This window comes from Echeneis naucrates, chromosome 1, assembly GCF_900963305.1.
Source record: "Echeneis naucrates chromosome 1, fEcheNa1.1, whole genome shotgun sequence".
Taxonomy (NCBI): domain Eukaryota; kingdom Metazoa; phylum Chordata; class Actinopteri; order Carangiformes; family Echeneidae; genus Echeneis; species Echeneis naucrates.
Window position 1 is genome coordinate 24,372,334 of NC_042511.1, and position 25,960 is coordinate 24,398,293.

General features: G+C 43.7%; 1 protein-coding gene across 2 annotated transcripts in view; it reads left to right on the forward strand.

The window, feature by feature from the left end:
* The first annotated feature begins 16,885 nt into the window (after positions 1–16,885).
* Positions 16,886–25,960, forward strand: part of ndst3 (N-deacetylase/N-sulfotransferase (heparan glucosaminyl) 3) — a 37,556-nt gene continuing 28,481 nt past the window's right edge. For both annotated transcript variants that reach the window (XM_029497375.1, XM_029497373.1), the window contains exons 1-2: positions 16,886–17,037; positions 18,804–20,132. In XM_029497375.1, coding sequence (XP_029353235.1) covers positions 19,134–20,132 — 999 coding nt within the window. In that variant the 5' untranslated portion in view covers positions 16,886–17,037; positions 18,804–19,133. The remainder of the gene's footprint in view (positions 17,038–18,803; positions 20,133–25,960) is intronic.

Here is a 25,960-nt window from a genome sequence, read left to right on the forward strand (position 1 = left end):
ACTGCATTTTCATAGGCAGGGAATAGCAAACCAGCTATCCACATTCATGTTTAAAATCTATTTATATTCATTATGATTACACAGAAGAGGAATAGGCATTTTAATATTAGAAGCGAGGTTGTGACTTTTAGTGACAACTTTTTTCCATCCAAATTGTTTTGAAACCTGCTAAACAAGGAATGTCTGTTCAAGCGCACACATTTTTAAGGCGTTAATTAGTTTATACTTTGGCACCAAGGCTGATATTATCTACTAAAACACAGTAATGGAGAAACAGCTAACCTTTAGTTAATTATGACTGCATCATCACATATGTAAAATTATGTTTGCCTGGAAAAATTTTATTTTGCTAAAGCAAAAACATAGTTTGTATGTTTGGTAGTCCAGACAACTGTTGATGAGCTCACTTTGTAATAAATGTAAGTTACAATAGAGGACAAAGGAAGATGCATTCAGTACTGAACCTGTGGACTTATTTCAAAACAAAATGAGCTTTATCTGCAGTCAAACCAAATCTTTGAACTGGAAAATATATCTGCATTCCTCAGGTGATTACAAAGACTACAAATTCTCTTGTCGATGTCACTCACACATAAAGCTATTATTTTTTGTGTCGTCCTTCAAGTCTGAGGAAAGGACCCATTTCCTTTAGAGCTATTCAAAATCTGCAGACCCGGCTGTAATTTGAAATTAATCCAATCAAGATCATTTCTGAACGGTGCTGTTTATATCTTTTATCAGAATATACATTTCATGAGCTTTTTAATTTAATTGAGAACTATCTTTTAATTGCAGTAATCGGCTCGTACTTGCGGTCATTACCTGCCATGGACGCGCACACACACATGACTGTTGCGCATTGTACGTGTGTGCATGTTTGTTTTTTTTTCTCCTTTGACTAATTATTGCTTTCATGTTTTGCATTTGAGAACAATGCAACAACGATGATGTGGTCAACTCCATTTAAGTCCCAAGTCTGTATTTCTGTATTAAGTAATAAAATCAGACCACGAACTTAATGCCTCTCCATTTCCGTCTTTTCTTGCTTGTCACAACTTTCGGCTTTGTCTCTGTGAAAAGCAGCTTTCACACCAGTTGCCAGTTGCACACAGAGATGCATGTAGAGACATGGAGCGCACACTTCATTTGCACCCTGACAGCTCAGTACATGTTCTTGATGAAAGAATTGACAGTTCAAGGTGATGCTACCTCCAATCAATCCAGTGTGGCGCTGTGTGATGTTAGCTCTGTGCACAGGATTTGTGCTTGTGTGGGAACGTGTGAGTGAGTCACACATGTGTACATCTCCTCTTTTGTCGTGTTGGTCCAGGCAGGGGGTAGCTGACAGGTGTCCCTTCTTCTTAGGCATGCAATTTATCACACCACTGGTGGTAGGGACCTTTGGCCGACTCCAAATGTCCATGGTACACAATGCTTTCACTCTTTCTTTCCGAAAACAAACAATTGTGAAATCATTTCAAAACAAAACGCTTGGAAATATTGCAATATCGCTCGGCTACAATGTGACCTCACTGTTACATTCACATGTTTGGGCATATTTCCTCCTCGTTATCCATAGACTGACAAAGGCAGCAAATATATTCTAACCAGAAAAAAAGTCATGGCATGCTGAGAAGCCATGGAGATTTATAATCTTTTGTTCTTTTGGACTTGATAATAAAAAGTGTTTGAGGGCTCAGTATGAGGCAGCTGTCAGAAATAAACCATGGCTATGAACATCACTCCTCAGATATCATTATTTTGGTTCTTTTCAATTAATTATGAGAGCGTGGTGAGTCGGTACTTTAGATCTCATTTCAGGGCCTTAATTGGTTTGTGAGCATAAAAACCTTTATTGTGTATGCCCTGCAGCACTCACACAGCAACACACACACACACACCCCACATGCCACATACGCACAAATGGTGTGAAGAGTTTGGATATGGAAGTTAAATGTATAATTTTTTTTGAGCGCAAGATCACAACATTTTGCTGGATATCGACCGGCTCATCATCAAGCTTTTATTGGTGAAAATCTCTTTCTTGATATTTGGTTCCACTAGATCTTTTTTTTTTTCTCCACTAAATTGCACATTCCTTTGCTCTCTCCTTGGTAACAGCAGCTTTCTCTGAGGGGGAGCCCTTGCCCACCAACCCACCTCCGCCAGCCCCACAAATCCCTCCCATTCCCCATTCTTTTCATCCTCTGCTGCTGTACCAAATCAGCTGGAGGTGAGGTTTTTAGGCAGAGTGGAGGGTTATGAGGGAAGCAAGAACCATGGCGAACAACATAAGCATAAAGACAAGCGTTAAAGTTGAGATACAGATCCAATTCCTTCCAATTTATGTTTCACCCACCCTTCTACTTTTCTAACTCCAGCTATGCTGTCTTCATCTGGTCCATCTCCCTCGCTCTCTCCTTGGCAGTGGACAGGAATCAGGGTGATAAATAGGTGGTGTCCGATGTGCTTCTCCTCTCCTGTCGTTCTTCCTCTCCTTCCCTTCCACTCTCTTCCTCTACAGTCTCGGCTCACCGCACTCTCAGCCCAATAGCATGTTCATTCCTGTCAGCAAAAAGACAATTACCGGAACAATCAACTCTACAGTGCACATGTGCAAAAAACACGTGCTCACACATACATGCGCACACTTTTACCCGCACACGCGCTCACAAACAGATCCATCACACCAGAGCATCACTAGACAGAACGCATTCAGGTTAATGGTGGTATGTTAATGCATAAAAGGGACTGAGATTCACAGTTCACAGATTCACAGCCACAGTAGACAACTGGGTTACAGTACATGCACAAACACTCTCGGAGCCAACGTCTATTAGTGTTCACAACTCACACAGTCTGGATGAATTAACATCAGCGGTCACCAGCTTCAACACTGCACACTTATTTATCATGAGCTTTTTCTGTGAGAGTGACTCTGTGGCTTGGTTGGACAGAGAGAGAGAAAGAAAGAAAGAAAGAAAGAAAGAAGGAAAGAAAGAAGGAAGCCTGCAGTCTTACTAAAAGAAGGTGGTCAATACCTACCTCGGTCATGATGGATATAGGCCCTGCAGTAAAAGCTGAATGTAGCTTTATTCCTCCTGCCCTCTAGTGACATGTGTCCTCCCAGAAAACCATTATCAAAGTAAATGCCTGTATCTCAAGCAGCACCATATATTTAAGCCCATAAGAGCTCTGAATAGTGCCAAGCTCCCTCATCCGTTTCCAAAATCTCTTGAAATGGCCACCTGTCCCGATCTTATCAGTATATCTCAAATGGGAGCAACACATCATACGCTGAATTCAGGCTTATAATAACATCGCCTGCAGTGTCAGTTTGCAGTCTCAAAACATCCTCAGTGTAGTGCACTTCTCTTGACCTCTTGCTAGGTAAGTGAGTGTGTCACTGGAGCTTTATTGAGGAACAACTGATGTAAGTATCCCCTCAATGTGGCCATGAATCACCTGTTGTATAATTGAAGAGGCTGAGTGCCTGTTAATGATCCTCTTCTTGACCCTGGGCCTGTATTTGCATTGTTTTTAGCTTAGCACTTGGCTAATAGCTAGCCTGAAGGCACGGCAGCCTTACCAAGGATCGAACACCAATTTCTTTCACGCCAAGGGCAGGCGTAACACATTGTTTTAAACACCAGAGGGAAAGGCGCATGCTTGCACACAAACGCAGCCACTCGTTCTTTATACTTCCTGCTGCAGCACACGGGGTCATGCACACATGGACACGAGAGCGCCAAGCGAACCTGTGCGGCCTGAGGGTATGTTGAATGGGAACACTGAAAGGTGCTATTTATTTAGCTGATGAGAGTGAACTTGTTGGTTGAAGGGCTGGGAGGGAGGAGCACTAATACCCCCAGAGAACCGGCTCGTTCCCTAACCAGGGAAAGCTCTTTTCAGGAGGTCACAGAGGGTGAAGAGCAAAGACAGCACGCTACAAAAGAAAATTGAGCCTAAATGGAACAGACCCACTCGACACCCCCTGCCATTTTTCTGAACATGTCTTTAAATTGGTTTGTAAAAATGTGTATCTCTCGGGTTTATATGACGATCCAATCTGCAACAAGGAGGGGGTGAGCAACGGAGCAAGTGATAAAAACAAATAAATCAATTTAGTTGCCGGATTTATTTTTCCGATCAAAGAGAGCAGTGAGTAATAAAAACTGTATCACACCAATGCTAAGCTTTGCTTGCATTTTTTGTTTAAATCTAGAGCGTTCGTGTGTGTGTGTGTGTGTGTGTGTGTGAATATATTCTAGCGTTCTAACGGTTGCCTTTGTCGGCAACAACATTGCTTTTGTGTGTGTGCTTACGCTGAGATTGTGATTTTCTATTCATCTAGCAGATGCAGTGTCATAACCAATATACAGTAAAAGTCCACTGTGTTCCATTTAATAACAGAAATATTTACTATGGTGTGTGCTAAGATATAAACTATGTTATATCCCTGGCCCACTGCTGTCCTTATGCTGTCTACACTTACTTTCTTTATAGTATTTATTATTGGGAGGACAGACACAAAGACAGTACAAACGCTGAGCCGATGTTTTGGAGTGCTGTTTGGCAGGTGTGGTGATGAGGATATTGGGAGAGGGGCAGCGAAATTGCCTCAAATCGAAAAACTATGCAGGAAATAATTTACTTGGACTGTACGTCTCTGAGCACTCAACATTTAGAATGGGCTCTGCTACTTTAATTGAATGGGAAAGCAAGACAGCGAAAGAGAGAGAAAAGCTGTTACAAACAAGAGCATGATTTATGAAATCCATCCCTCTGTTCGTCAGAGCAAGCTCATTATGTATGCACAACAGCGAGAGTGTGAGAAGAAAGATGAGTTGTCCCGGTGGCGGGGGAAGAGGAATGGAGGCGCTAAACTCCACCGGTAATCAACTGGTAAAATTAAACATCAAAAAAACAGGAATGATTGTGTGCGGCAAAGCGATTTGTCTGCAATTAGCGGCCAGTCGCATAATTCACACACAGGCACACATAAACACATTCATGCTTAATGGAAGGAGATGTGTCATTGGGTGTGTATTTGTGTGTGCATGCAAAAAAATACAGCGGCAGATAAGCATAAAAACAGTAAGTTAATAAACTTGAAAGACATTAACAGGACCTAGGGCCATTGATGAACAGCTACTTCATTTGTCTACAGCTCTTATTGAACGCTTTCTGAGAGGTAGCTGCTTATATGTATGGCCTCGTCTCCGTCATTTGTCTGTGCCGGTTTGCTTAACATGAATGAATGTAGAGGTTAGGGCTTGGGGAGCAACAGAAAAGGCCAAGGAGTAAACAAATTTCTTACTTCGTATCTACAGCATGCCAGTATCTTTGCATGATACTACTTGCAGTTGTAAGTTGCTGCCATGACCTTTGTGGCGTGACACAAAGGAACGTTCCTCGTCACCTTCGCGAGGATGAAATCCGAGTTCCGCATTTGACCCGCACACTCAATACTCACTCGATAGAAAGATGGCGTGTCAATGTCTGGGACTTTTCTACATTGGAGACAACACAATGGATGGTTATCCGAGCCTCAGAGAGCTGAATTTCATTCTGGACATTTTCTGAATGTCGCCAGTGTAATTCATCAGCATATTGTAGCAAGCACTGTTTACCTCAGCAGGGGTGTCACACAGCTAACACTCAATGTCACTGTTGAAAGTATGGCAAGACTGCAGATATCCTCACTGGTCCTCTAGCAAGCTGTGCTCACATTCGTTTCTCTCTCTGTTGAATTCCTAATTCCTATTAATTGAATTCCTTGTGTATCACACGATTACTAATTGTCTGAATTTAAAATCGCAGTTCTCTTAAACCTCAACATTGTTGCCAGCGGTTGTGTCATGTGATAGAATAGCCAGTGCAACCCAAATAATAACCAATTCAAATAAATACTTGTGGACCGTGCAGACATGGTCTCTGCAGAAAAGTCTAATACAGATAAGAGATTAAAAAGATCTACTGCTGGTCCATGTTGCTCTGATAAAGCAGGTGGCTCCAATTGTACAAGAATATTCATTCATTTTCAATGGCTTATCCGTTTGCAGGTCGTGGGGGGTGCTGGAGCCAATCCCAGCTCAGATTGGGTGAGGGCAGGGTCCACCCTGGACAGGTCAGCAGTGCATCACAGGGCCAACACACAGAGACAGACAGACCAACAACCACTCACACTCACACTCAGACCTACGGACACTTTAGAGTGATTAGTTAACCCAGACATGGTGTCTTTGGACAGTGGGAGGAAACCAGAGTACCTAGAGGAACCCCCACACAGACACAGAGAACATGCAAACTCCCCATGCCCCAGGCCTGATTATGTTTTGAATGCTTAAAAAGAAAGTGTTTGATGAATTTCTTAGCATGCGATTGATTTTGGTATTTTGAGTGCTCGTCTCTGTCTTTGTTTTTGTTTGTTCCTCTCCTTTATGTTTTTTGCCTTTTCTTTCCATTAGGCATTGACTGAATGTTCTGCTCATCTCTCAGACCTGCTTCTTTCTCCACTTGCAGCATCCTAGAATAATGAGAATTAGAGTCGAAGCTTGGTAGGAGCACAAAGGGAAATTTAGCTGCATGTCTTCACTGAACAATTGGTTATTGAAGCTGAATGATGCATTGACTACACAGGAGGCTAACTGGTGAGCTTGATTTTGCAACCTTAAATGTTGCTATGAGTGAGCCTTCAGACGATGATTTATTTAGACTAAACTGATAGAAGACTGACGTGTATCACACCAAAGCACCGTGATTGATAACAGATCCCACTTGTCCCCCAGCGACACTATTTCGTTTGCGAAGAGAGCTAAAACTTAGGCCACCTGATATTGGTCAGATCAATAATGGTTGTCAAGTAAAGAGCCACAACTGTTCTGTTCATTGAGATCTACCATGCGTTTTCTCTCCTCTCCTCTCAGAGCAGAATTTTTTTCATTTCAGGAATTGCTCACAGCTCTGATGCCATGAGGCCGGTCAAATGCTGTTCTTTTCACAGCATGCAAAGAAAATGAAATCTGATCTACAGGCGTGGCTTGATAGAGCTCATCAACTCTCACAAAGCACGAAATCCACATCCACTTGTGTCTCCTTTTTGGACAATAACCCGTCCCACTCGATCTCTGTATCCCCCTGCAGTCTTCAATCTATCTTTTCCTCTTTACCTCTGACCTTTTCATTTTTCACTTCCTTTGTACCAATCTGCTCCTCCATCTTGTCGTCTACACTTTCTCTCAATCCTGCCATACCACTGACCTTTCAGTTTCATTCTTCCTCCATTTCTCTACCTCTCCTCTCCTCCTGGTCTGGGCTGTAATTCAGCTTGTTTCAGGGCCAGTTAGGCAGCCAGTGGAGTTAATCTATCTTTTCAGGTCATAAATCACTGCGTGGCATCTCTCTCTCTTTCCCTCTCTTTTTCTGTCACTACCCTTCTTTCTTTTCTATGTCTTCTACTCTTACTCTCACCTGCTGCACAGATATTGGGCCTACTTTGAGGTGATTACGCTTGACAGTCGATGCTGGTGTTCTTTCTGTGCATGTTTGTGCACACGTGTGAGTTTGTGTGTAGTTATCACTACTCCAACACCCAGCAGACAGGGAGTGAAACTGCATACTCTTGAGGTGCCACAACCAATAAGAAAAGATTGTTGAAATGTCAAGACCAATCAGAGGTGATGCTCCTCTCTGTTTTGCAGTTGGGATCTGTGTGTGTGTGTGTCTTGGTCACAACAATAGCATGCAGTCGCACTCAAAACAGATGGAATCTACTGACTGAAAATTCATTCATAAGATAAGTAAATTCTGTGAACTTTCATGGGATAAATTATAGCTGATGTGTCTGTGTGTGTTTGTTTTCGACATATCTTTGACATGCATGGTGCATGGGAAACTCCTGGCCCCGACAACTGACAAAACCACATCAGCAACTGGAATGGTTGAATTTAATGGGGGAGGGGGGGGATACCGAAGAAAGAAGAAGGAGAGAAAAAGCTTAGCGTAGCAGGAGGGAGGAGAGGGAAATGGGGAGAACACAGGAGGAGAGTAAAGATGAACAGCAGGAAGGCTGGAGTGGGAGAGGGGATGAATGAATGTGTTGTGGGTCTATTGTGTTCAGCTCCTGAATGGAGTGTTAGTAAGCTAAGTAGTAACCGGTGATTTACAGCTCTGAGGCCATATCAGCTGAAGTGCTCAAAAACAAGTAGCCTTTCATAAGAAGGTAGAAGGACAATGTCTTCTACTCCGAACTGAGAATGGAGTGAAGTGTTTTGGAAGTCGGTGGTTACGTTTGAGAAGGCACTTCAGCACAGACGATGGAGAGAGCTGATGAGGGGCAGTGACAACAAGAAAGAGAGGCTGCAAAGTGGGAGTTGTTTGTCCCATTTAACCCTAAATGCAATATTTTCTTTAACCAATCTGTTCACTTAATCTTACTGCTTCTGATCTCATGGTATTCTTTAAGTGTGCTCAAAGTTATCACCAAGCTGTGTACTGGGATTTGGTGTGTGTGTGTCTGTGTGTTTGGGTGGTATTGTAAATAATCTCCAGGCTCTCTCTGCTGGTTGCAGGTTTGCAGGGTATCAGAGATGAGCTTTCCTTCTGCTGATCTGTGAGCTAAAGCGCTTCTCTCTGCCCTCTGGATGTCGAGACACATGGTGTCTTGGATACTACTACTACTACTTTGAAAATGTGATGAAAAATCAACGAGATATGTTTAAGTCTGTATTTTTTAAAAAGGTTGTGTAAAAACACTTTTCTCTTTCAGCATCTCACTTCCTATCTCAGTCTGCCCGCCACGCATAAAGTGAGAAATGTTGAGATGCCTGCCTTTATGAGCAGGACCCTTAACTCAGACCTAACCATGGCATTAGAACAACAAGCTCAGTGACAAATGGGAGAAAACAGAGGAGTCGGCTCTGTGTGTGTGTGTGTGTAAGTGGTGGTGCGGGTCTGTGTTTGTGTGTGTGCTGCTACACGTTTGCCATCCTGATTTGTTGGGAAAGAGGGAGATTCAGTCGACCATTGTGAATCTATTGCGCTGCAGAATAGTGATAAGGGCCACACAGACACACAGACACACAGACACACACAAACGCACGCACATAAACACCAATCATTCACCTCATCGGCAACTGCATTCCATACTGCAGTACCTACTCTGCCTCACACAGAGATTAAGGCGAGCATCGCCTGTGACATGGAAGAGAGACGGACACACACACTAAAACACAACACACACAAGTGTCCCAGGAGCAACAGTTGGCTCTGTCTTCGCCTCACATAACCCGTGAGACCTCCATTCAGACACCCCAGAGACCTCTGCCTCCCTCCTAATGCTACTCCAGCCCTTTCCAATTCATCCACTCCCCTGCTCCGTTCCTCCCCCTCCTCTGCCCTTCCCGCCCCAGAGAGTTCTCACTTATGACAGAACAGTTAATCATACACTCTCTGCAGGTCTCATCCTATGGATGTGCATGTGTGTAGATGCAGGTACCGGTGTGTGTGCATGTGTGTCCAGATGTACACCTTCATTTTCAGTAAGACAGAGGATCTGTCTTTCTCGCCTCCATTTTTCAGCATTTTCTTCCACACTTTTTTCACCACTGCTCTGCCTGCACTCGCTCATATCTTACCCCTGTGAGTTAAAAACACAAACAAGCACATTCAGAGAAAAGGGCTTTTAGAGTTTATGTCCCAGTGAGTAATTGTTGTCGCTTGTTATGATATAATAACATTTTTAGTCATTTAACCAGTGTATTCTTCTTTTACACTGGTAAATATCTAGTTTGACTGTAGTCATTTTAAACAGCGGCACACAAAGTTATTCCATCCTAGATTCATTTAGCACCAGGACGGGTAAGGGTTACGCCAACCTGAAGCAAGATTGCACACCTCCCAACATGCAACTTTTAAAAACCATTATTTGACTTCCTGGGAAAACTTTCTCGTATTTCAAGTTGCAGCTCATACTTTGCTCAGACTTAACACAGACTTTAGGAAAAAATAAAACATAAACTAAATCTCTGGGTCCAAGGTGAGATAAGCTGCAGAGGCCATAATAGAGCTGTTCACACGCTGAATCCTCCCTATAAGGGGTTAACTAATAGAAATGTGCAAAATAGTAGGAGTGCCTCTTTATTTCTTTTTGTGCTGAGCTCTGGCTCATGGAGACTTCTCCAATGATAGGTCGGCATCCAGAAAGAATCCCAGTTTGTAACTTTTGCCTTCACCTGTGGTGAATTGTCTTGAGCAAATATGACCAAGTAGTTGAGGAAGGCTGTGCGGAAGTCTGCATTTTATTTGGATCAGCCATTACAAGTCTTGGGAAATATCTCAGCTAGTGAAGTGTGAACCTTCTGGGCTTATGCTTTAGTTTGATGCGTGAAACTACAAATGTGGTGCGAAATGTGTCGCTTCCAGTATGCTGGCCAGTTTTAAGCCGACTTCATTGCTACTGTCAGCAGGACATAGGCAACCCGACAAGTCACGACCATCCAATCAACTCGATACACAGTCTAAAACCACAGTTAATGTGCACGCTGTGCGTCTCTGGATGTGTGTGCGAGTGGTTATATTTTTCAGTGTGGCCTATTTGAAATCTATTCAATATAAGAAACTGGCACAAAGATAAAAAACACTCTTGTCCAAATGGGAGTAGAAGATCAAAATAAAGAGAAACTCTCTCTTGCTTCCGTAAGAAACTCAAGTATGACTAAAGACTGTGTTTCTGTTTTGTGCAGTAATATTAATGCTACTAATTGGAAGGCAGAGCAGCGTTGCAGTGTTTGCCACAGTTGTCTCACAGCAAGAAAGCTCTGGAATCAAACCGGGGCCCTGGGGCTTTCTGTGGTAACTGTCTGCTTGGGATCCCTTCAGATGCTCAGGCTTCCTCTCACAGTCCAATGTAGACATTTTAAGGGTGTCCAGGGTGCACCCTGTCCTGTCTGAGACAGTCTGGGACAGGCTCCACCCTGAATGGGACTGACTCCAGTCACCCCTTTAGCGTTGGGGGTGTGGCTGAAGATTGGATGATTTGGATACACTGCATGTCCATCCACCATGCTGACATACACACTGTGGATGTCTCCCTGAAAGGCCGCCCTTATGTGGAATGTAAATTAAAAGTGGGAGAATCATCCCGTATGAACGCAGGATACCTAAGGATACCTAAGCCTTCATTATATTACCTTATTTATCAAGTGAAATACAAGATGTTAACAACCCAGAGTATCATGAGATCACAGCCTCCAGACATCAAGGACGGTTGCAGTCATAAATATCCCAACAGAGCCAACCTACTCCCGCTTCCTCATCTTTGTTTGTGGATTGAGATTCAGGAAGAGTTCTGTCCCTGGAGCTATCACCTGTCTGAGCACTGCCCACCACCACTGACCCGCTCACTACATCCGTCTCCACTACACGCTCCAGTCACACATCACTGGGCTCAGTACTATTTCATACCAGAATCTTCATCAACTACTCTTGATATTGTCAACATTGCTGTTGTGGTTTATATTCTCTGATACTACTACCACTTTTCTGAAATTAAAATGTAAGGTTTTGGGTTTATCAATAGGTTTGAATTTAATATTCAAACCTACTGATAAATAGCATTTAACTTACTGGTATACTTTTTTCTAATTCATTTTTTAAGTTGGCGGTAACCCCCCCCCCTCCCCCCTCCCCTTTCTTGTTCTTTTTTCTAACATATTTCTTCTGAATTAGGAAGCGTCTCAGTTTCACACAAGCAAAAAAGATCTGACTGGTTATAAATAATTGTCTTAATTACTTATCAAGGAACATATAATTTCACACAATAAAGAAATACAGAAGCTGTTTTACTAAACATTGAGCTAAACAATTAAACATGTAGGCTGGAAAAAAATCAGAGCACAAGTCAAGTCTCTCTCACACACACACGTCCACATTCACACCCATCAAATGTCCATGGAAATGTGGCTTCGACCAAATACCACAAGTCAGCATTTCTGAGGTATTAAAATTGCCATTAATCTCCAGAATAATTGAATTTTCCAATTAGACCACTACACTCGCACACTTACGCCCCGGAGACCACACCCATGGACATGCACAAAACGTACACAATGTCCACACATGTATATGCCAGGTTCACACTGCATGACTGCCTATGTGACGCTCATCCTTGTCCTCTATTTTATTAGACAGGGGGCTGAGTGAGCTATTCTGGGAGAGAACGGTAACTCTTTGTTGGTTGCTCAGCTGAAGAGACGTCTCCAATGGCAACTGAGACCTATGCCCCCCACTCCCAACCCCACGTGACAGCCAGCTCCCACACTTGTGGTTGTGAGTGTCCATATCTGTGTATCTATCTGTGTTTGTATAGACTCATCCCTCTGTGTGTGCACTTTTTGAGCCTGTGCCTGTGTTTGCATGTGAGTGTGTGTGTGTGTGAGTGTGTACAGATGCAATGGGATGTGATCCCTCACTCACAGATCTATAACAGTGGCACACAGCGAGGGATGAACACGTTAGTGTCAGTTGCAGACGGGGAAGACGAGCAGAGGACAGGAGTGATGTGACTGTTATCGATCCTGCCTGGTAATTACAGCGCGATTTATTACCAGAGAGAAATGGAGGGGAGGGGTAGGTGGGGTGGTGGGGTTTGCAGAGTGAGAAGGTATCATATTTAGTTTGGGGTTGTAAGTCAGGTTTTTGGCGAGAGTGAACAAGGTCAGAGAGAGACAGAGACAGATCACTTTACCTCCTCCCTCCCTTGAGCGCTGTGCGATTTGATCACTGTTGTGCTTCCTGACATCCTCCTCCGTCCTCTCTCCCTCCACTCATTCCATTTTCTCTTTCCTAAATCCTCATTTGACCACATGATGCTGAGAGCACGAGCAGACTGGTGTTTTTTTTTTTTTTTCTTAACACATTTGCATACATTTAGCCTCTCCATGCATGGTGCATTTTCTCATGTCAGAAGCATCACTTGCAATCAGTGTCGAGATATAGTGTTGATATTATATGAAGTGAAGGCACACTCTGTCACTCTAACAAGCTTGCCAGTGTTTGTGGCTTGTAAAAGTGTGGGTGTGTTGGGTTGTTTACAGAGTTGTGTGGGCGTTAAGCATGATCTTGTGGGTATGCGTGCACATTTATGTGTGTTTCTGTTTGTGTGGAGGCAATATTGTTCCCGAATATGTCAAAAACTATGTTCTTACTGGCGAACCACATCCTGTCTTTCAATGAGTCACACAAAAAAACACAGACGTACCAACACACACCACAATGCTACGATCCTACTTGTGTACGTTTGTACAACTGTAGATACCTTTTTATTTCCTGACCACAAACTGTTTTGCAACGCAGTTGTTATTCTAGCCGAAATACTCCTGATCCCATTACATCGACGGATCTGACAATCCCCACACATTGTGAGAAAACATTTTCTTGGAAAGTGGAGACCATATAATGCAATATGTTCACTTTTCTTGTTTTGCTTTGTCTTTTTTGTTTTTTAAAACCAAAGCAATGCATTTGGGCCTGCCACAGGAGCAATGCATTATGCTGAGGGATGGATTAGTGTAAAATTTGAAGTTTATTTGGAACTGTTAAAGTAAAGACTATTATTATTCATTGCAGAGTACAGTTTTCTGGTGTATGTTGCCATGGTAATCCCACGTCTGGCATCATTCCAGTAATAGATTGACTTTGGTTTGGTTACTCTACACACTTGACTCAAATTGAAGAAGAAACTGGCTTTTTCTGTGTATGTGTGTCTACGTGTCTGTGTTTGCGTGTGTGAGTGTGTGTGTGTGTGTGTGTGTGTGTGTGTGTGTGCTGTCAATCATTCATGCATGTGTATCTTTGCCTTATCCGTCTGTAAGCACTTTATTGATTGGTCAAAAGATATTTCCTCTAATGTGCTTGGGGATGAGGAGTGGGAGGGGAAGAGGGGAAGGGACTAGGTGGTGGTGGTGGTGGTGGGGGGGGCGGGGTGGATTTAGACAGCTTTCACTTAGCCTCTGAGCTCTCAAGAAAATCTATCTGTCAACATTTCCAGGCATTGGGGTGGTCAGGGGCGAGTAGGTGGTTTGATCAAACCCGCACACATATACATAGAAAAATAAAGCGCAGGAATCATTAAAATAGCAACAGCATCAGGCAGCCAGCACACCTTAGTGGAGCTCCAGCATGTTGTTTACACTGTGGGAGGCAATGAGCTGATACATCTCTGAGAGCTGCTAGTTTGAGCAATACATTCTGCGCTTTGTGGAAACAGCCAGAAAAAGGAGAGCATCATCATTATTGCCAGGGCTCAGGGTCTAGTGTGTGTTCAGTGCGAGTGTGCAACAATCTGCCCAGTGCTTTGTTTTGTTTTTAATTAGTAGGGGGACACAGTGTGAATGTTGTACTGCCTGCCCTGACTCCTGGGATGATGTGATGCATCGTGATGATAATGTCTTTTCCTGTTTTTACACTTGAGCTCCATTTGCTCACTTCAGGCCTCGCACAGGACTACAGACTCGCAGGGCCACCATTTAGCTCTCAGCAGGGAGAGAGAAGAGGGAGAATCGGTCGCTCCTCCTCTCTTATCTCTCACTTAACAAAAGCCTCTGATGAAGACAACAAGCTCCCCGTCCCTCTTTTACACTCTCTCATTTGTCTCTTGCTCTCTTCTGTTTTAAAGTGCTGGTTGAACATGGCAGCTCTGGCACTTTTCACATCTCTTGTCCTTTGTCGAATGCGTTCTCACATGTATGTGTGCGAGACAGCGATTGCTTCCTTGCATGTGGTGTGCTATGCACCACAGGCATGCATGTGTCTCTCTGCAATTGCTTGCCTATGTTTGTTTTTTTGTACTTGCACTACGGCCCGTGTGTCAGCCCATGCTGACACGTGTGTATCTGATATGCTGACATGTGTGTCCATACACACTCGGTATGAGCTTCCTCGGCAGCTATTGTTTTGTGGCAATGAATGTCTCTGTCATTATCTTGAGTGTTAACACACACACACACACATTTTGTAGCCTACACTGAAGTCAGCTGTCTAGTTTTAATTTTTGGCTTATTGTCTCCAACTAGCACCATAGCAGAAGAGGCTCTTAGCTTGTAATGTGGAGGAAATGGGTGAACAGCCTCTCTAATTACACTTCACCCACTGACACTAATTTACATACAAACACAATCACACTCCAATCCAAACCTTCATTATCTCTGGATTCCATTTTGTAGGGCACGGTATTCTGGCTCTTGCACTTCATTCAAGCTCCAGTTCTCAGCACCACTGCTTAGTCATTACACTAAGTGAGAGTCACAAATGAGGGATGTTTCCAGTGGGAGTATGACCAAAGAACATCTACATTTCTCAGACAGACTGAGTAAGGAACACACCGGTGTGATGATTTGTTTTATCTCCATGACACCTGCTGGTCCCATATAGCATGAATTCTGTATTACAGCTCAACTCCATGAACTTCATGCAACAACATGTTCCTGCCTACACCCCCCCCCCTCCAATGCCTGCCTGCCTGTCTCTCTCTCTCTCTCTCTCTCTCTCTCTCTCTCTCAACCCAACCGGTCGAGGCAGATGGCCGCCCCCCCTGAGCCTGGTTCTGCTCGAGGTTTCTGCCTCTTAAAGACAGTTTTTCCTTGCCACTGTTGCCAAGTGCTTGCTCATCGGGGGATCTGTTGGGTCTCTTTAAATAAATTTATGGTCTAGACCTGCTCTATATGTAAAGTGCCTTGATGTAACTTTGTTATGATTTGGCGCTATACAAATAAATCTGATTTGATTTGATTTGATTTGATGACGGTGCTTGGTCCATTATGTGCATAATGTGCACATTTGTTTGTGTGTTTACATTTGCCTGAGTGTTAAAAGTTAAATGCATCCTCCAAAAACACCCTCTTGTAAACTGTGAGCACCACGGTGTGCCTTTTCTGTGGAGACCATACATTTTCCTTCCACTTTTGGCTTGTGTTCTCTCTCAGACTCTCACTAAATAAGTTCCATTGTAAGGCCATTACAATTTGAATGAGGGGCCCACCAGCTCCATTGAAATCAGTGTGAGTGAGTGTGTGTCAGTGCAAATAGGTTAGGGAGATTGATGAACTAGCAGGAAGGGGAGAAGGAACACCTAATCAAGTTAAAAGCACTGTATGATTGACATGTTGTGCCTGCTTGACTGACACTCTACACAAGTGGGAATAATGGCGCTGACTCCTACCTGTGTGTCTGAGCAACAAGCACGCACGGATGTATTCTCTGAAATGTGCAGTAGTCAGATGTTTAAAAATTTATTTAATTTTACAATCTCTGCAGATCACGTGTTTCTCAGAACCTCTTCGCTTTTTATTATTATTATTTTGATGAATTCTATCTTTGAGTACAACAACTTGTACTCTGGAGAAAATTACCCATGAAGTCGCACCGGCGCGTATCACGTATGACACCGACTAACGGGCATTGAGCTTGTACCGGGTTGAAGCCCGGGGAAAGGGGCTGTTTGTGTCAATCACACCGACACCCCTCCTCTCCCCTCCCCTCCTTTGCCTCCCACCTTTCCCTTTCTCCCTCTCTCTCCTCTCTCGCGGTCGCCTCCACTTGTGCAGGCGCTCTTAAACCGGAGCGGTTACGCACGGCGGTCAGTCGTTACCGGTCCGCCCGACACCGACGCTCGTCCGTCAGTCAGTCCGCTCGCCACATCATCCCCACCTTAAGGAGCAGGGATAAAGGGACAGTGGTGGTGGTGGGGGCCTGAGGGGGAACGATCCGTGGGTAAGAGAAAGAGAAGAATGGTTTAAAGGGGGTGGGGAGCGGATCATTCCGCTTGGTCGCCCATGCTGCTTTAGCGGAGGAGGAGGAGGAGGGGGGGGAAGGGGGGAAGGGGGGGCAGAGAGATGGCACAAAGCTCCAGCATCCAAAACACACGGGAGTGGTGCGCCACCGAGACCTCAGATCCGGACCCACCCGAAGCAGCATCGCACCCGCCGCGCTGCCGTCACGCCTCCTGCCCGCTCGGCAGCGCCTCGTCCTCGGTCAGAGGTAAGTGGGAGAGTCGAGAGTGTGCTTTCTTCGTCCTTAACGCAAAAAAACTTCGGCCTCTGGAAGCAGGATGGAGGAAAAGTCTGAGGATTCATCTGCTGGTAGTTTGAGTTCATCTGTCTGCCTGTTCTGAGGAAGCGGCGTTTATGCTGCAGGTTGCTCTCTCTTTGATTAGTTTTCTCTGGAGATTCATTACACTGCTGCATTTATCAGCTCTCCTCTGTGAAGTTTTCCCTCCAGTTTTTAATGTCCGTGACGTGCCAAACACTGCCAGACTTTATGGTGAATATATTGTTATAAACTCGAATTCTCTGTGCTCCAGAAAAGATTGCAATTTTCTAAATGGTGATTATTTCCATGGCAGAACATCAATATGATTAGAAACTGATTTTACATATTTACTTTACAGTTGAAATGTTAAATTCTGCAAGGAGAGCGACTTGCATGGCCTTTTTTTTCATATTGCCTCATATACAAAACCTTCTGTAATTTCATTTAGTCAAATAGAAGAAAACTTCCATGTGAAGTCTCTTGTGTCGTCCAATGGCAGCGCCCTCCAGTGGCTCCTCACAGTGACACACACACACACATACCTTCAGTCAGGCTCAACCGGTGCTCACCTGCAGCTGAGGTGGTCAGCTGGGAGCCACAGCTGATGCTTCCAAACACAAAAACAGCCGCCTGGATTATACAAGTAACTGTTTTCAAGATGAAGCAAGAGCACAATTTCTTTCTGTAACTTGAGACACTTTCTTCCCCCTCTTTATTTTGACAGCTTGACAAAACTGACAAACTGCAGCTGAACAGTTTTGTTCATACTGAAGTACAACCAATACCTTATATACATTCATTAAAGCGAATGAATCAGTTGTGCAGGATAAAGTCCACAGTTAAGAGTTACCTCGCCTCTCTCTTTCATTTCCTTGTCTCATGTTGAAAGAATATAAGTGGAGTTGTTTCTCCGTGACCTTCTCTGTGTTCTCTAAAGGCAAGGAACAAGGAGAGAAGGATAGGGAACGTGAGGAAAGACTATTGATATTCAAACAGACAGAAGCCGAGAAAGAGGGGGTGTAGATAGACAGGGAGGGGGTGAGCCGTAGAGAGAACGGAGAGAGAAAAAGATGCTGTGGGATCTTTTCTTCTCCTGAGCTCCCGGCACATACATTAAGATGCTAATCCTGGTCTTTTTTGTCTCTTTCTATAATTCATTGCATTTTGTTCCTCTCTCTGCTCTCTCTCGCCGACTTTTCTCCTGCTCGCTGTTTCCTCTGTACCGTCATGGGCTCCCCCCAGATTAGAGCTCCTGGCAAAAGGATTCCAGCTCTAATTTTGTGGTATTTCAGATGATTAGGTTCAGAAATAGGACAGAAGTGCACAGAGTACGGTGCAATTAGAGGAATTCTCTGTAGAGCTTTACAGGACTGATTAGTTGAGGTCCCATCCACCTCGCCACGCTGTCATATTAACGCAACCAGCTGTTGTTTATTTGTGAGGATTGACTTTTGTGTTGTGTTTGTGCTTTTAACTGTGATGTCACTTAGTGAGAATGTGTGTGTGTGTGTGCGCGCGCACCAGAGGTTGGATAAGCCCTAAGGACGTAAGTTGTTTTCAATCAGCTCTGTAGTTACCAGCTGTGCCCTCACAGTCCCCTGGGTGGCACAACCTAGGTACACAAACAAACACACCCGAGAACTAACGCATACTATTCAACCTTGCCCAACAGATTCATTCTTTCTCTTTTTTGTCCTCGTTTCCTCCCTCTGCAGACATTGATCATCTGTCGTTCCACATCTGGGTGTGATACCTCCATGAGGTTTGGAAGAAGAGCAAGTTGACTGCATTTTCCTCAATGAAGACCATTGTTCCCCGACATTCGGTGCATCTCCCTTCTCCATCTGCCATGGTGACATGACGCACCCCTGAGTGGCTTTGCTCCTTTCTCACACACACCCACATACACACACATAAGACAATCTCTCGGGTTTGTCAAATGCAGAGGCTAGAAACTGTCTAGCTCCCAGCCAACAACGACGAAAAAAAAAAAAAAAAAAAAAGACATCTCTTCGTGCTACGTGTAAACACATTCCCGGTTGGAAATGACGGTGGCTGTGCGATTCCGTCGCCACTTACGTAGGCTCCTGCTCCTGCTGGCCTCATGCTGTCTCCTCTCCCTCCTTCTATCTGCTTACTTTCTTTTTACAAACTCCTCCCCTTCGATGCAGCTCGGACAATCTCCGGAACCCGCCTGCTCCCAGTCGCTCTCCATGTCTCCGTACCGCCAACTCCCATACCCATACCCACCTAACCCCCCCCACACACATGTTCACACCGACCCGGTGGTGCTGGTGCTGGTGGAGTCCCAATACTCTCAGCTGGGTCAGGACATCGTGGCTATATTGGAGTCAGCACACTTCCAGTTCCGCATGGAGATCGCCTCGGGGAAGGGCGACCTTCCACCGTTGACAGAGAAAGGCCGCGGACGATACTCGCTAATCATTTATGAGAATCTGTTAAAGTATGCACATGCGGACACATGGAACAGACAGCTGTTGCATCAATACTGTACCGAGTACAGAGTGGGCATCATAGGTTTCTACCGCTCCACTGAGAACTCCCCACCGCTTCTCAAACTCCGAGGCCTCCCTCTGGTGCTACGGACCAACCAGGCTCTCTGGGACTGCTGTGTGGTGTCCAGCTCTCCCCTCCTCCACCTCACCAAGCCTGGCACAGATCGAGGTGCCTTACCTGGGGAGGACTGGACCTCCTTTACCTCCAATCACTCCACATACCAAGCTGTGCTGCATGCACGTGCCAAGGAGGGAGCAGGGGCAGGTAGTGGCGACAATCCTGGGCCTGGCTTCAGTTTGGGCCTCCAAGCCACTGTGGTGCAGGATATGGGACTGTATGATGGCGTGAGGAGGGTGCTGTTTGGCCAGGGGCTGGGCTACTGGCTCCACAGACTCATCTTGGTGGACGCCGTATCATACCTCACAGACAGAAAGCTTACTTTGGGCCTGGACCGGCACATACTGGTGGATATAGATGACATTTTCGTCGGGAAGGAAGGGACACGCATGAATGCCAAGGATGTGAAGGTACTGCAGATGATTGGTGTATGATAATGCTTATGAGAGACACAGACAGTGCAACAGAGAGAATGAACGAGCCAGTGTTGTTGGATTTGATTTGTCATTCTGATGTCCGCTTCTAAAAACAGTATCTAATTCCAGTGCAGTGGTGAAGATCAGAAATTGGCACTTATTGCACTGTAGGTCTGAAACAAAAGAGTGTGCCAGGAGAGTTTTTGAAAGGTCTTTAGCCTTGGCAAGTGTGCATCAAGGGGGTACTTAGGAAAACTCATGTGTGTCTGTGTGCAATGTCTTTGTGTGTTGTGTACCAATTGCATATGTGTTGGGGTACAGCGAGAGGGTATTTATTTCAAATGGAGCTTTCGCCTGAAGTAAAGAGGCCATTTAAGTGAACAAAGAAGTGAAGTGAAAGAGAGAAAGAGAAGGGGTGAGAGAGAGAAAGAGGAGGGGTGAGAGAGAGAAAGAGAGGTGGTGAATGAGCTAGTAAAAAGATGAATGGCACTTATTCCTCTTTTCCCACGTTCCTCCTCTTAGGGAAACTAAAGGCGAGTCAGCCATGCAGCCCGCCTCTCAAGACACCTATTGTTTCAACACACACGCTTGCATGAGCAAACACACACACTCACTGATATAAAGACAGACGTGCATCTCTACACATGTGTTGGTACATGGAAAAATACACAATACAAACGCATATTCCTAAAACGAAATTATTCAGTAAGGAAAACACATCCCTTCTTTACTGGAGGAAGGAATGAGGGATTTCGTTCGAAATCATTCTCCCACTGTGCCTCACTATTGAAGGGCCATTCAGGAATGACAAATTGGAGTCGGTGGGTTTTCATATGTGGGAGTGTGTCTGTATGTGTGATGGAGGAACCGCCAGACAGGTGAGATTTATGCTGCTCTGTGATGATGTGCATGAGCTAAGACCATAGATGTCCGCCTGTCTCACTGCAGTCACAGGGTAGACATGACAGGAATGTGTCTGAGTGTGTGGGTGTTTTTGTGAATCAGTAGCTGACACCTGTGCCATCAGACAATGAAAAAACAACAACAACAAAACAAAAACGAAGACGAGCCTCCTGTCTGTGGCTGAGACTGGGCGAGAGGAGACGAGGGAGAAATGCAGGAGGTGGTTAAGTGGGGAGGAATTCCACCAAATTCCTCCAAAAAGAAGCTTGTAGCCAAAAAGGATAAAGGAGTGCATATTTACACTCGGTCACAAAGTGAACGCACACTCGTGCACTTACAGAGTCCCAAAATGAGCAAAATGAGCACACAAGCGCTCTCTATTTGGAGGTTTCGTTTTCCAGTCTGCCTAACTCTTCAGCTTTGTAGCATAAATATACATGAGGCTGAACCAGTGCCATAACAGTGGGGCAAGGAGATGTGGATGAAGGAAGCGATGGAGAGAGGGAGATGCAGCGAAAGATAGAGAGACAGAGTGCCAGGAAAAAGAGCGAGCGATCACACTTGAACGACCCCCCATATTTATACTGTTCTCCTTCAGGATAGTTGGCAACCAAAGGATGGAGGAATGAGAGTTAAAACAGGAAAGAGCGAGAGTAGAAGGAAGGGGGATTTGGAGTATGGCACCTTGGGGGAAGAGCTAACAGCTAACTTAGTCATTTCTGAGAAACAAAACGCTGAAGGGACATGAGGAAACCGGGGGGGGGGTTCAGAATCAGGAGTATGGTGATTTGTAGCAGCCCTCCTCTTTGAGATGAAGAGCCTCCGGTACAGTTGTCAGATTACAGCTTGAACAAGTTTTATTTTAGGCGACAAGTGTGTCTGCACATGTATGCCGTGTATATTTATAATCATATGCATCAAGTCGTTTATTTTACTGTTTTGGTTTCTAAATGCCATCTGCCTCAAGGGTGTTCAGGAATTATTTGATCAGTAAAGTTTCATTTTCAGAAGTCTAACCCTTCCAGCAATATGTGAGTGAAAAGCAGCTGAAAGGATGACTCATAACAGCAGACCAATGTCAAATATATGTCTCAGCATGGGGGAAGTTGACTGCTGAAAATATGTCACATCATTAAAGAGGAGAATGCTCAAGGAATTCAAGAAATTGTCAGGAAAGAAAGGTTGAATTCTGAGCAGATCAGACTGAGATAACACGGTGAAGGCCGCTCACATTCACCTCGAAAATAGACATCAAGAGTGTTTGGCACCTCTATTAAGATTGATGATTCTATTATTCCATATATCCTGGCGTCGCAAAACTATTTTTCATTGAGGAGATAACCAAAACAGATTCCAGAGAATAATTATGAATGACACACTGAATGTAGGTGTGACCGCTGCACTGATGTATGTAACAGGATATGCTATTGAAAAATAGGAGGTAGGATAATGCTCTCGCAGTGGTCATGTTAGAAGTCCCTTCTCATCGCTGAAAAGTCAACACTGAGTCTCCTTCCCTATCCTGGAAGAGAAGAGAGAAGGAGGCCAATTAAAATGCCACCCTCCTTCTCTCTGCTCTCTTCATTAAACTAACCCCACGAGTTCATCTGGTGACAAACAATACCTAGACCCCCTCCTGTCTGGACACACAGTCACACACAGCTGTATTTCCTCCATTAAAATGATTCACAGGGAGGCACCCTGTGGCTGACATTTCTCAAAATGAGGAATGATGCCAGTCAAAAACTCCCATCAATGATCCACTCGTGCCGATGCTTGTGTTTTTTTAATTCATGCGTGTCGGTTTTCTCCTCTGCTCTGCCCTGGGAGAGTGGTTGTTAAGGAGGTGTCCGATTTCTCATGTTCCAATCCCTCTTTATCATCACCCCCCCCCGCCACCCACCGCCCCAGTTGACTCACTGATCACTGTCTCCAGCCTATTTCTATTCCTACTTAAACCGGTCCAACTATGCCAAAATAAATAAATGAGGCAAAACATTTATTCATATGCCATTAAATTGCACCAAAAACGCACCAACTGATAAAATATGTCTTTTCTTTTTTCATTTGTATTTCCTCACACATTCTTTGTACATTTCCATTTCCTCCCACATTGTTACAGGAGGCTGTCCAAAGTGTGTCATGGGGTGAACTTTTCACCTATCGGTTGATTGACACCAGAGTGCATGGATCGACTATAGATGCCTTGCTCCACACAGCCAGCTTAGAGGACTGTTTGTTTTAAGACATAATGACAGCGGAGCTAATCAACCTTCAGCGAGGAGATTGTCAGAGAACTGATGTCCTTCGTTCTTCTGGCTGATAATAATACTGTCAGTTGGGACAATTTAACTTTTCTTTGTGGAAACTTGACCGATATGGTTTTTCAGTTAACGACATACAAAGACACAGATGTTGACCCTCGTTAGGAGGAAGTTTTCTCTCGACCACACTGAACCTGTGCATGTAAGCACACTGAGTCCATACGTTTACAGGCACAGGGTTAGTTGACTTACAGCCATAGCTGCACTGCGTCAATCATTCACACACTTTAAACAGCCCCCTCATTTGCATTACCTTTCATCAGGCATTTCTGCATAGAAAAAGAAATGTAAATATAAAAATAATTCAGGAAGGAATGCAAAGGTATAAAAGATACAAAGGAATGGAATGCATTAGTGAATGTGAAGGCAGAAACAGAAGACACATTTCATCGGTTAATTAATGCCTTTTTTTTCCTATTCTTTGTACATTTTGGTGCAATTTAGTAACATGTGAATTTATTTTCTGACTCATATATTTATGTATTTATTTTCAATTTGGCAGTGTCATTCCTACTCCAATCTAAGTTCAGAGGAAGTACAAGCAGGTGAACACAGACATACACTGAAAGCAGACTCAGAAGCCATGGCACAATATTTGCAAATGTTTTATGTTTTTTTTTTATCAGCTGAGACTGATTAAAAAAGACTTGAGAAACTGCTGAATGGCTCAGTTAAAAGCATAATGAGTTTATAGAAATTCAGAAGGTTTCTATGCAAATTGTCTCCATGTTTGTGTGGATGCTTCAGTTCAGTGTATTTATGACTTTCTTCATATTGGAGGAAATCCTCAGTATTTTGCCTATTTTATGTTGTGACAAGCTATCCTTTGCAGTTCTTGCAAAAGATTAATTGAGTAAATGGGTTTGAAATAGGGCTTCTTTTTTTTTTATTTCATGACTTCGTTGAATTTGGGCAGTCAAATAATTACTACTCTCACGTGACCTCATAAACCATGAAGACCTATTTTGCCTTAAGGACAGAACAGAAAGCCTATTTTAGAGCCGAATCAAGTTGGAGGGTATTTATTATGTTACTTAAATGCACTGCAGAATGTATGAGAGACTATAATGGATAATGGGGTAGGGGTATTTGAAATGAACAGCACAAATGTCTGGGCTAAAGTGTCTCTTTTCATGTGATCACTTTGCTTTGTCAGTGACCTAAAACAGAACGAAACACAAAGGAATTATGCAAAATCGGGAAAATTCAGACTTCACTGTGGTTTTTGGCTCAGCAGCCTGCAATTTACTGCACAGTCCTACTTAGAGTTCATCTTTAGACCTAATTAATATGATCCATATTTGCTACTTAATTAAAATGGAATTGAGCTCATTCCATATCTGTTTATTATTTTGCCAAATTCTGTTTCAAAAGTAATGATGAAAAGACAAAGAGGTGGAATGATTTGAAAGAAATACGGGGGTCAGTGGGTACACAAACCTTATTTCTTTCTTTTAAAAAATGTGAACATCTATTTGATATACAATCCAAAGATTAGAATGATGGATAATGAATCTTAGATATTAGATCTCAATGGTTTTAAAAATGGAAAAGTTGTAGTTGGGAAAGGGGGGGAAAAAGAGATGACATATCGGAGAGGAGAGCAGGATATTGCTTCCAGCGTGATGCTTCCTGACATCTGCTCACATCCCCGCCCCCCGATCGGGACAAGTGAAATTATCACAGTCAGCCCTGCAGGGAACGAGGCGTTTTACAGTTATGCTTTTAGAAACAAACAAACAAAAAAAAAAGGCTGTTATGTATTTGTGCATCAGAGATTTTCATTTTTATATATTTTTTCAACATATGGTAGGAGAAACACTAAGTTATCACCGTGGCATTATCATGAATGCTCTGCAGAAAGCATCCGTCAACAAGAAAATTGTCTTACAAACTTTTTTTTTTTGTTCAATTAACTATTTTTGTCAGCGCTCTTGTTTTTACTTCTAATTAACTCTGAGAATGTGGCAGCATGCCACGCATTTTCTTTCACGAAATGAGGCAAGTTTTGCGGTCACAGCAATCACTAAAACTCAAATTCCTTGAGGGGCTGCCAAGTAGAATTTAGTGTAAGTATAGCAATGCCAAAGCAATCACAAGTACCTTGGATCCATAAATGCAAGTGAATAGATGATTTTGTAAAAGGCTCCAGTATAAAATGCTACACCGACTTGAATCTGACAAGCGAGACTGGAATTGAGACAGAGAGAGGAGTAAGAAACAGGAAGACTGGCATTGACTGGAAAAGTGCTCTTCCTGCTCATCAAATAGAGATGCCTGACCCAGTTAAATTTGCTGGTCTAGTATTCATCCTACATGCACTGACACACACACGGGCACAATCACATGCACCGATGTAGATGAATCGAGAACTATGACCTGCTTTTGTGCGAGACTTAAAAACCCATAAAATGTGCCTAATTTTCTTGTTCCTTTCAAATCCTGCAATCTGTTTGCACATTAAATCCCACGCGCAAGTAAGTTCTTTTTTATAACTACTTTTGGTTATTTAAGATCTCCCAGCCAGGCTTAAGGCTGTGAAAAGAAAAGAAAACAAACAGTGCAAATGGAAGAATGACAGAATTGGGATATGGA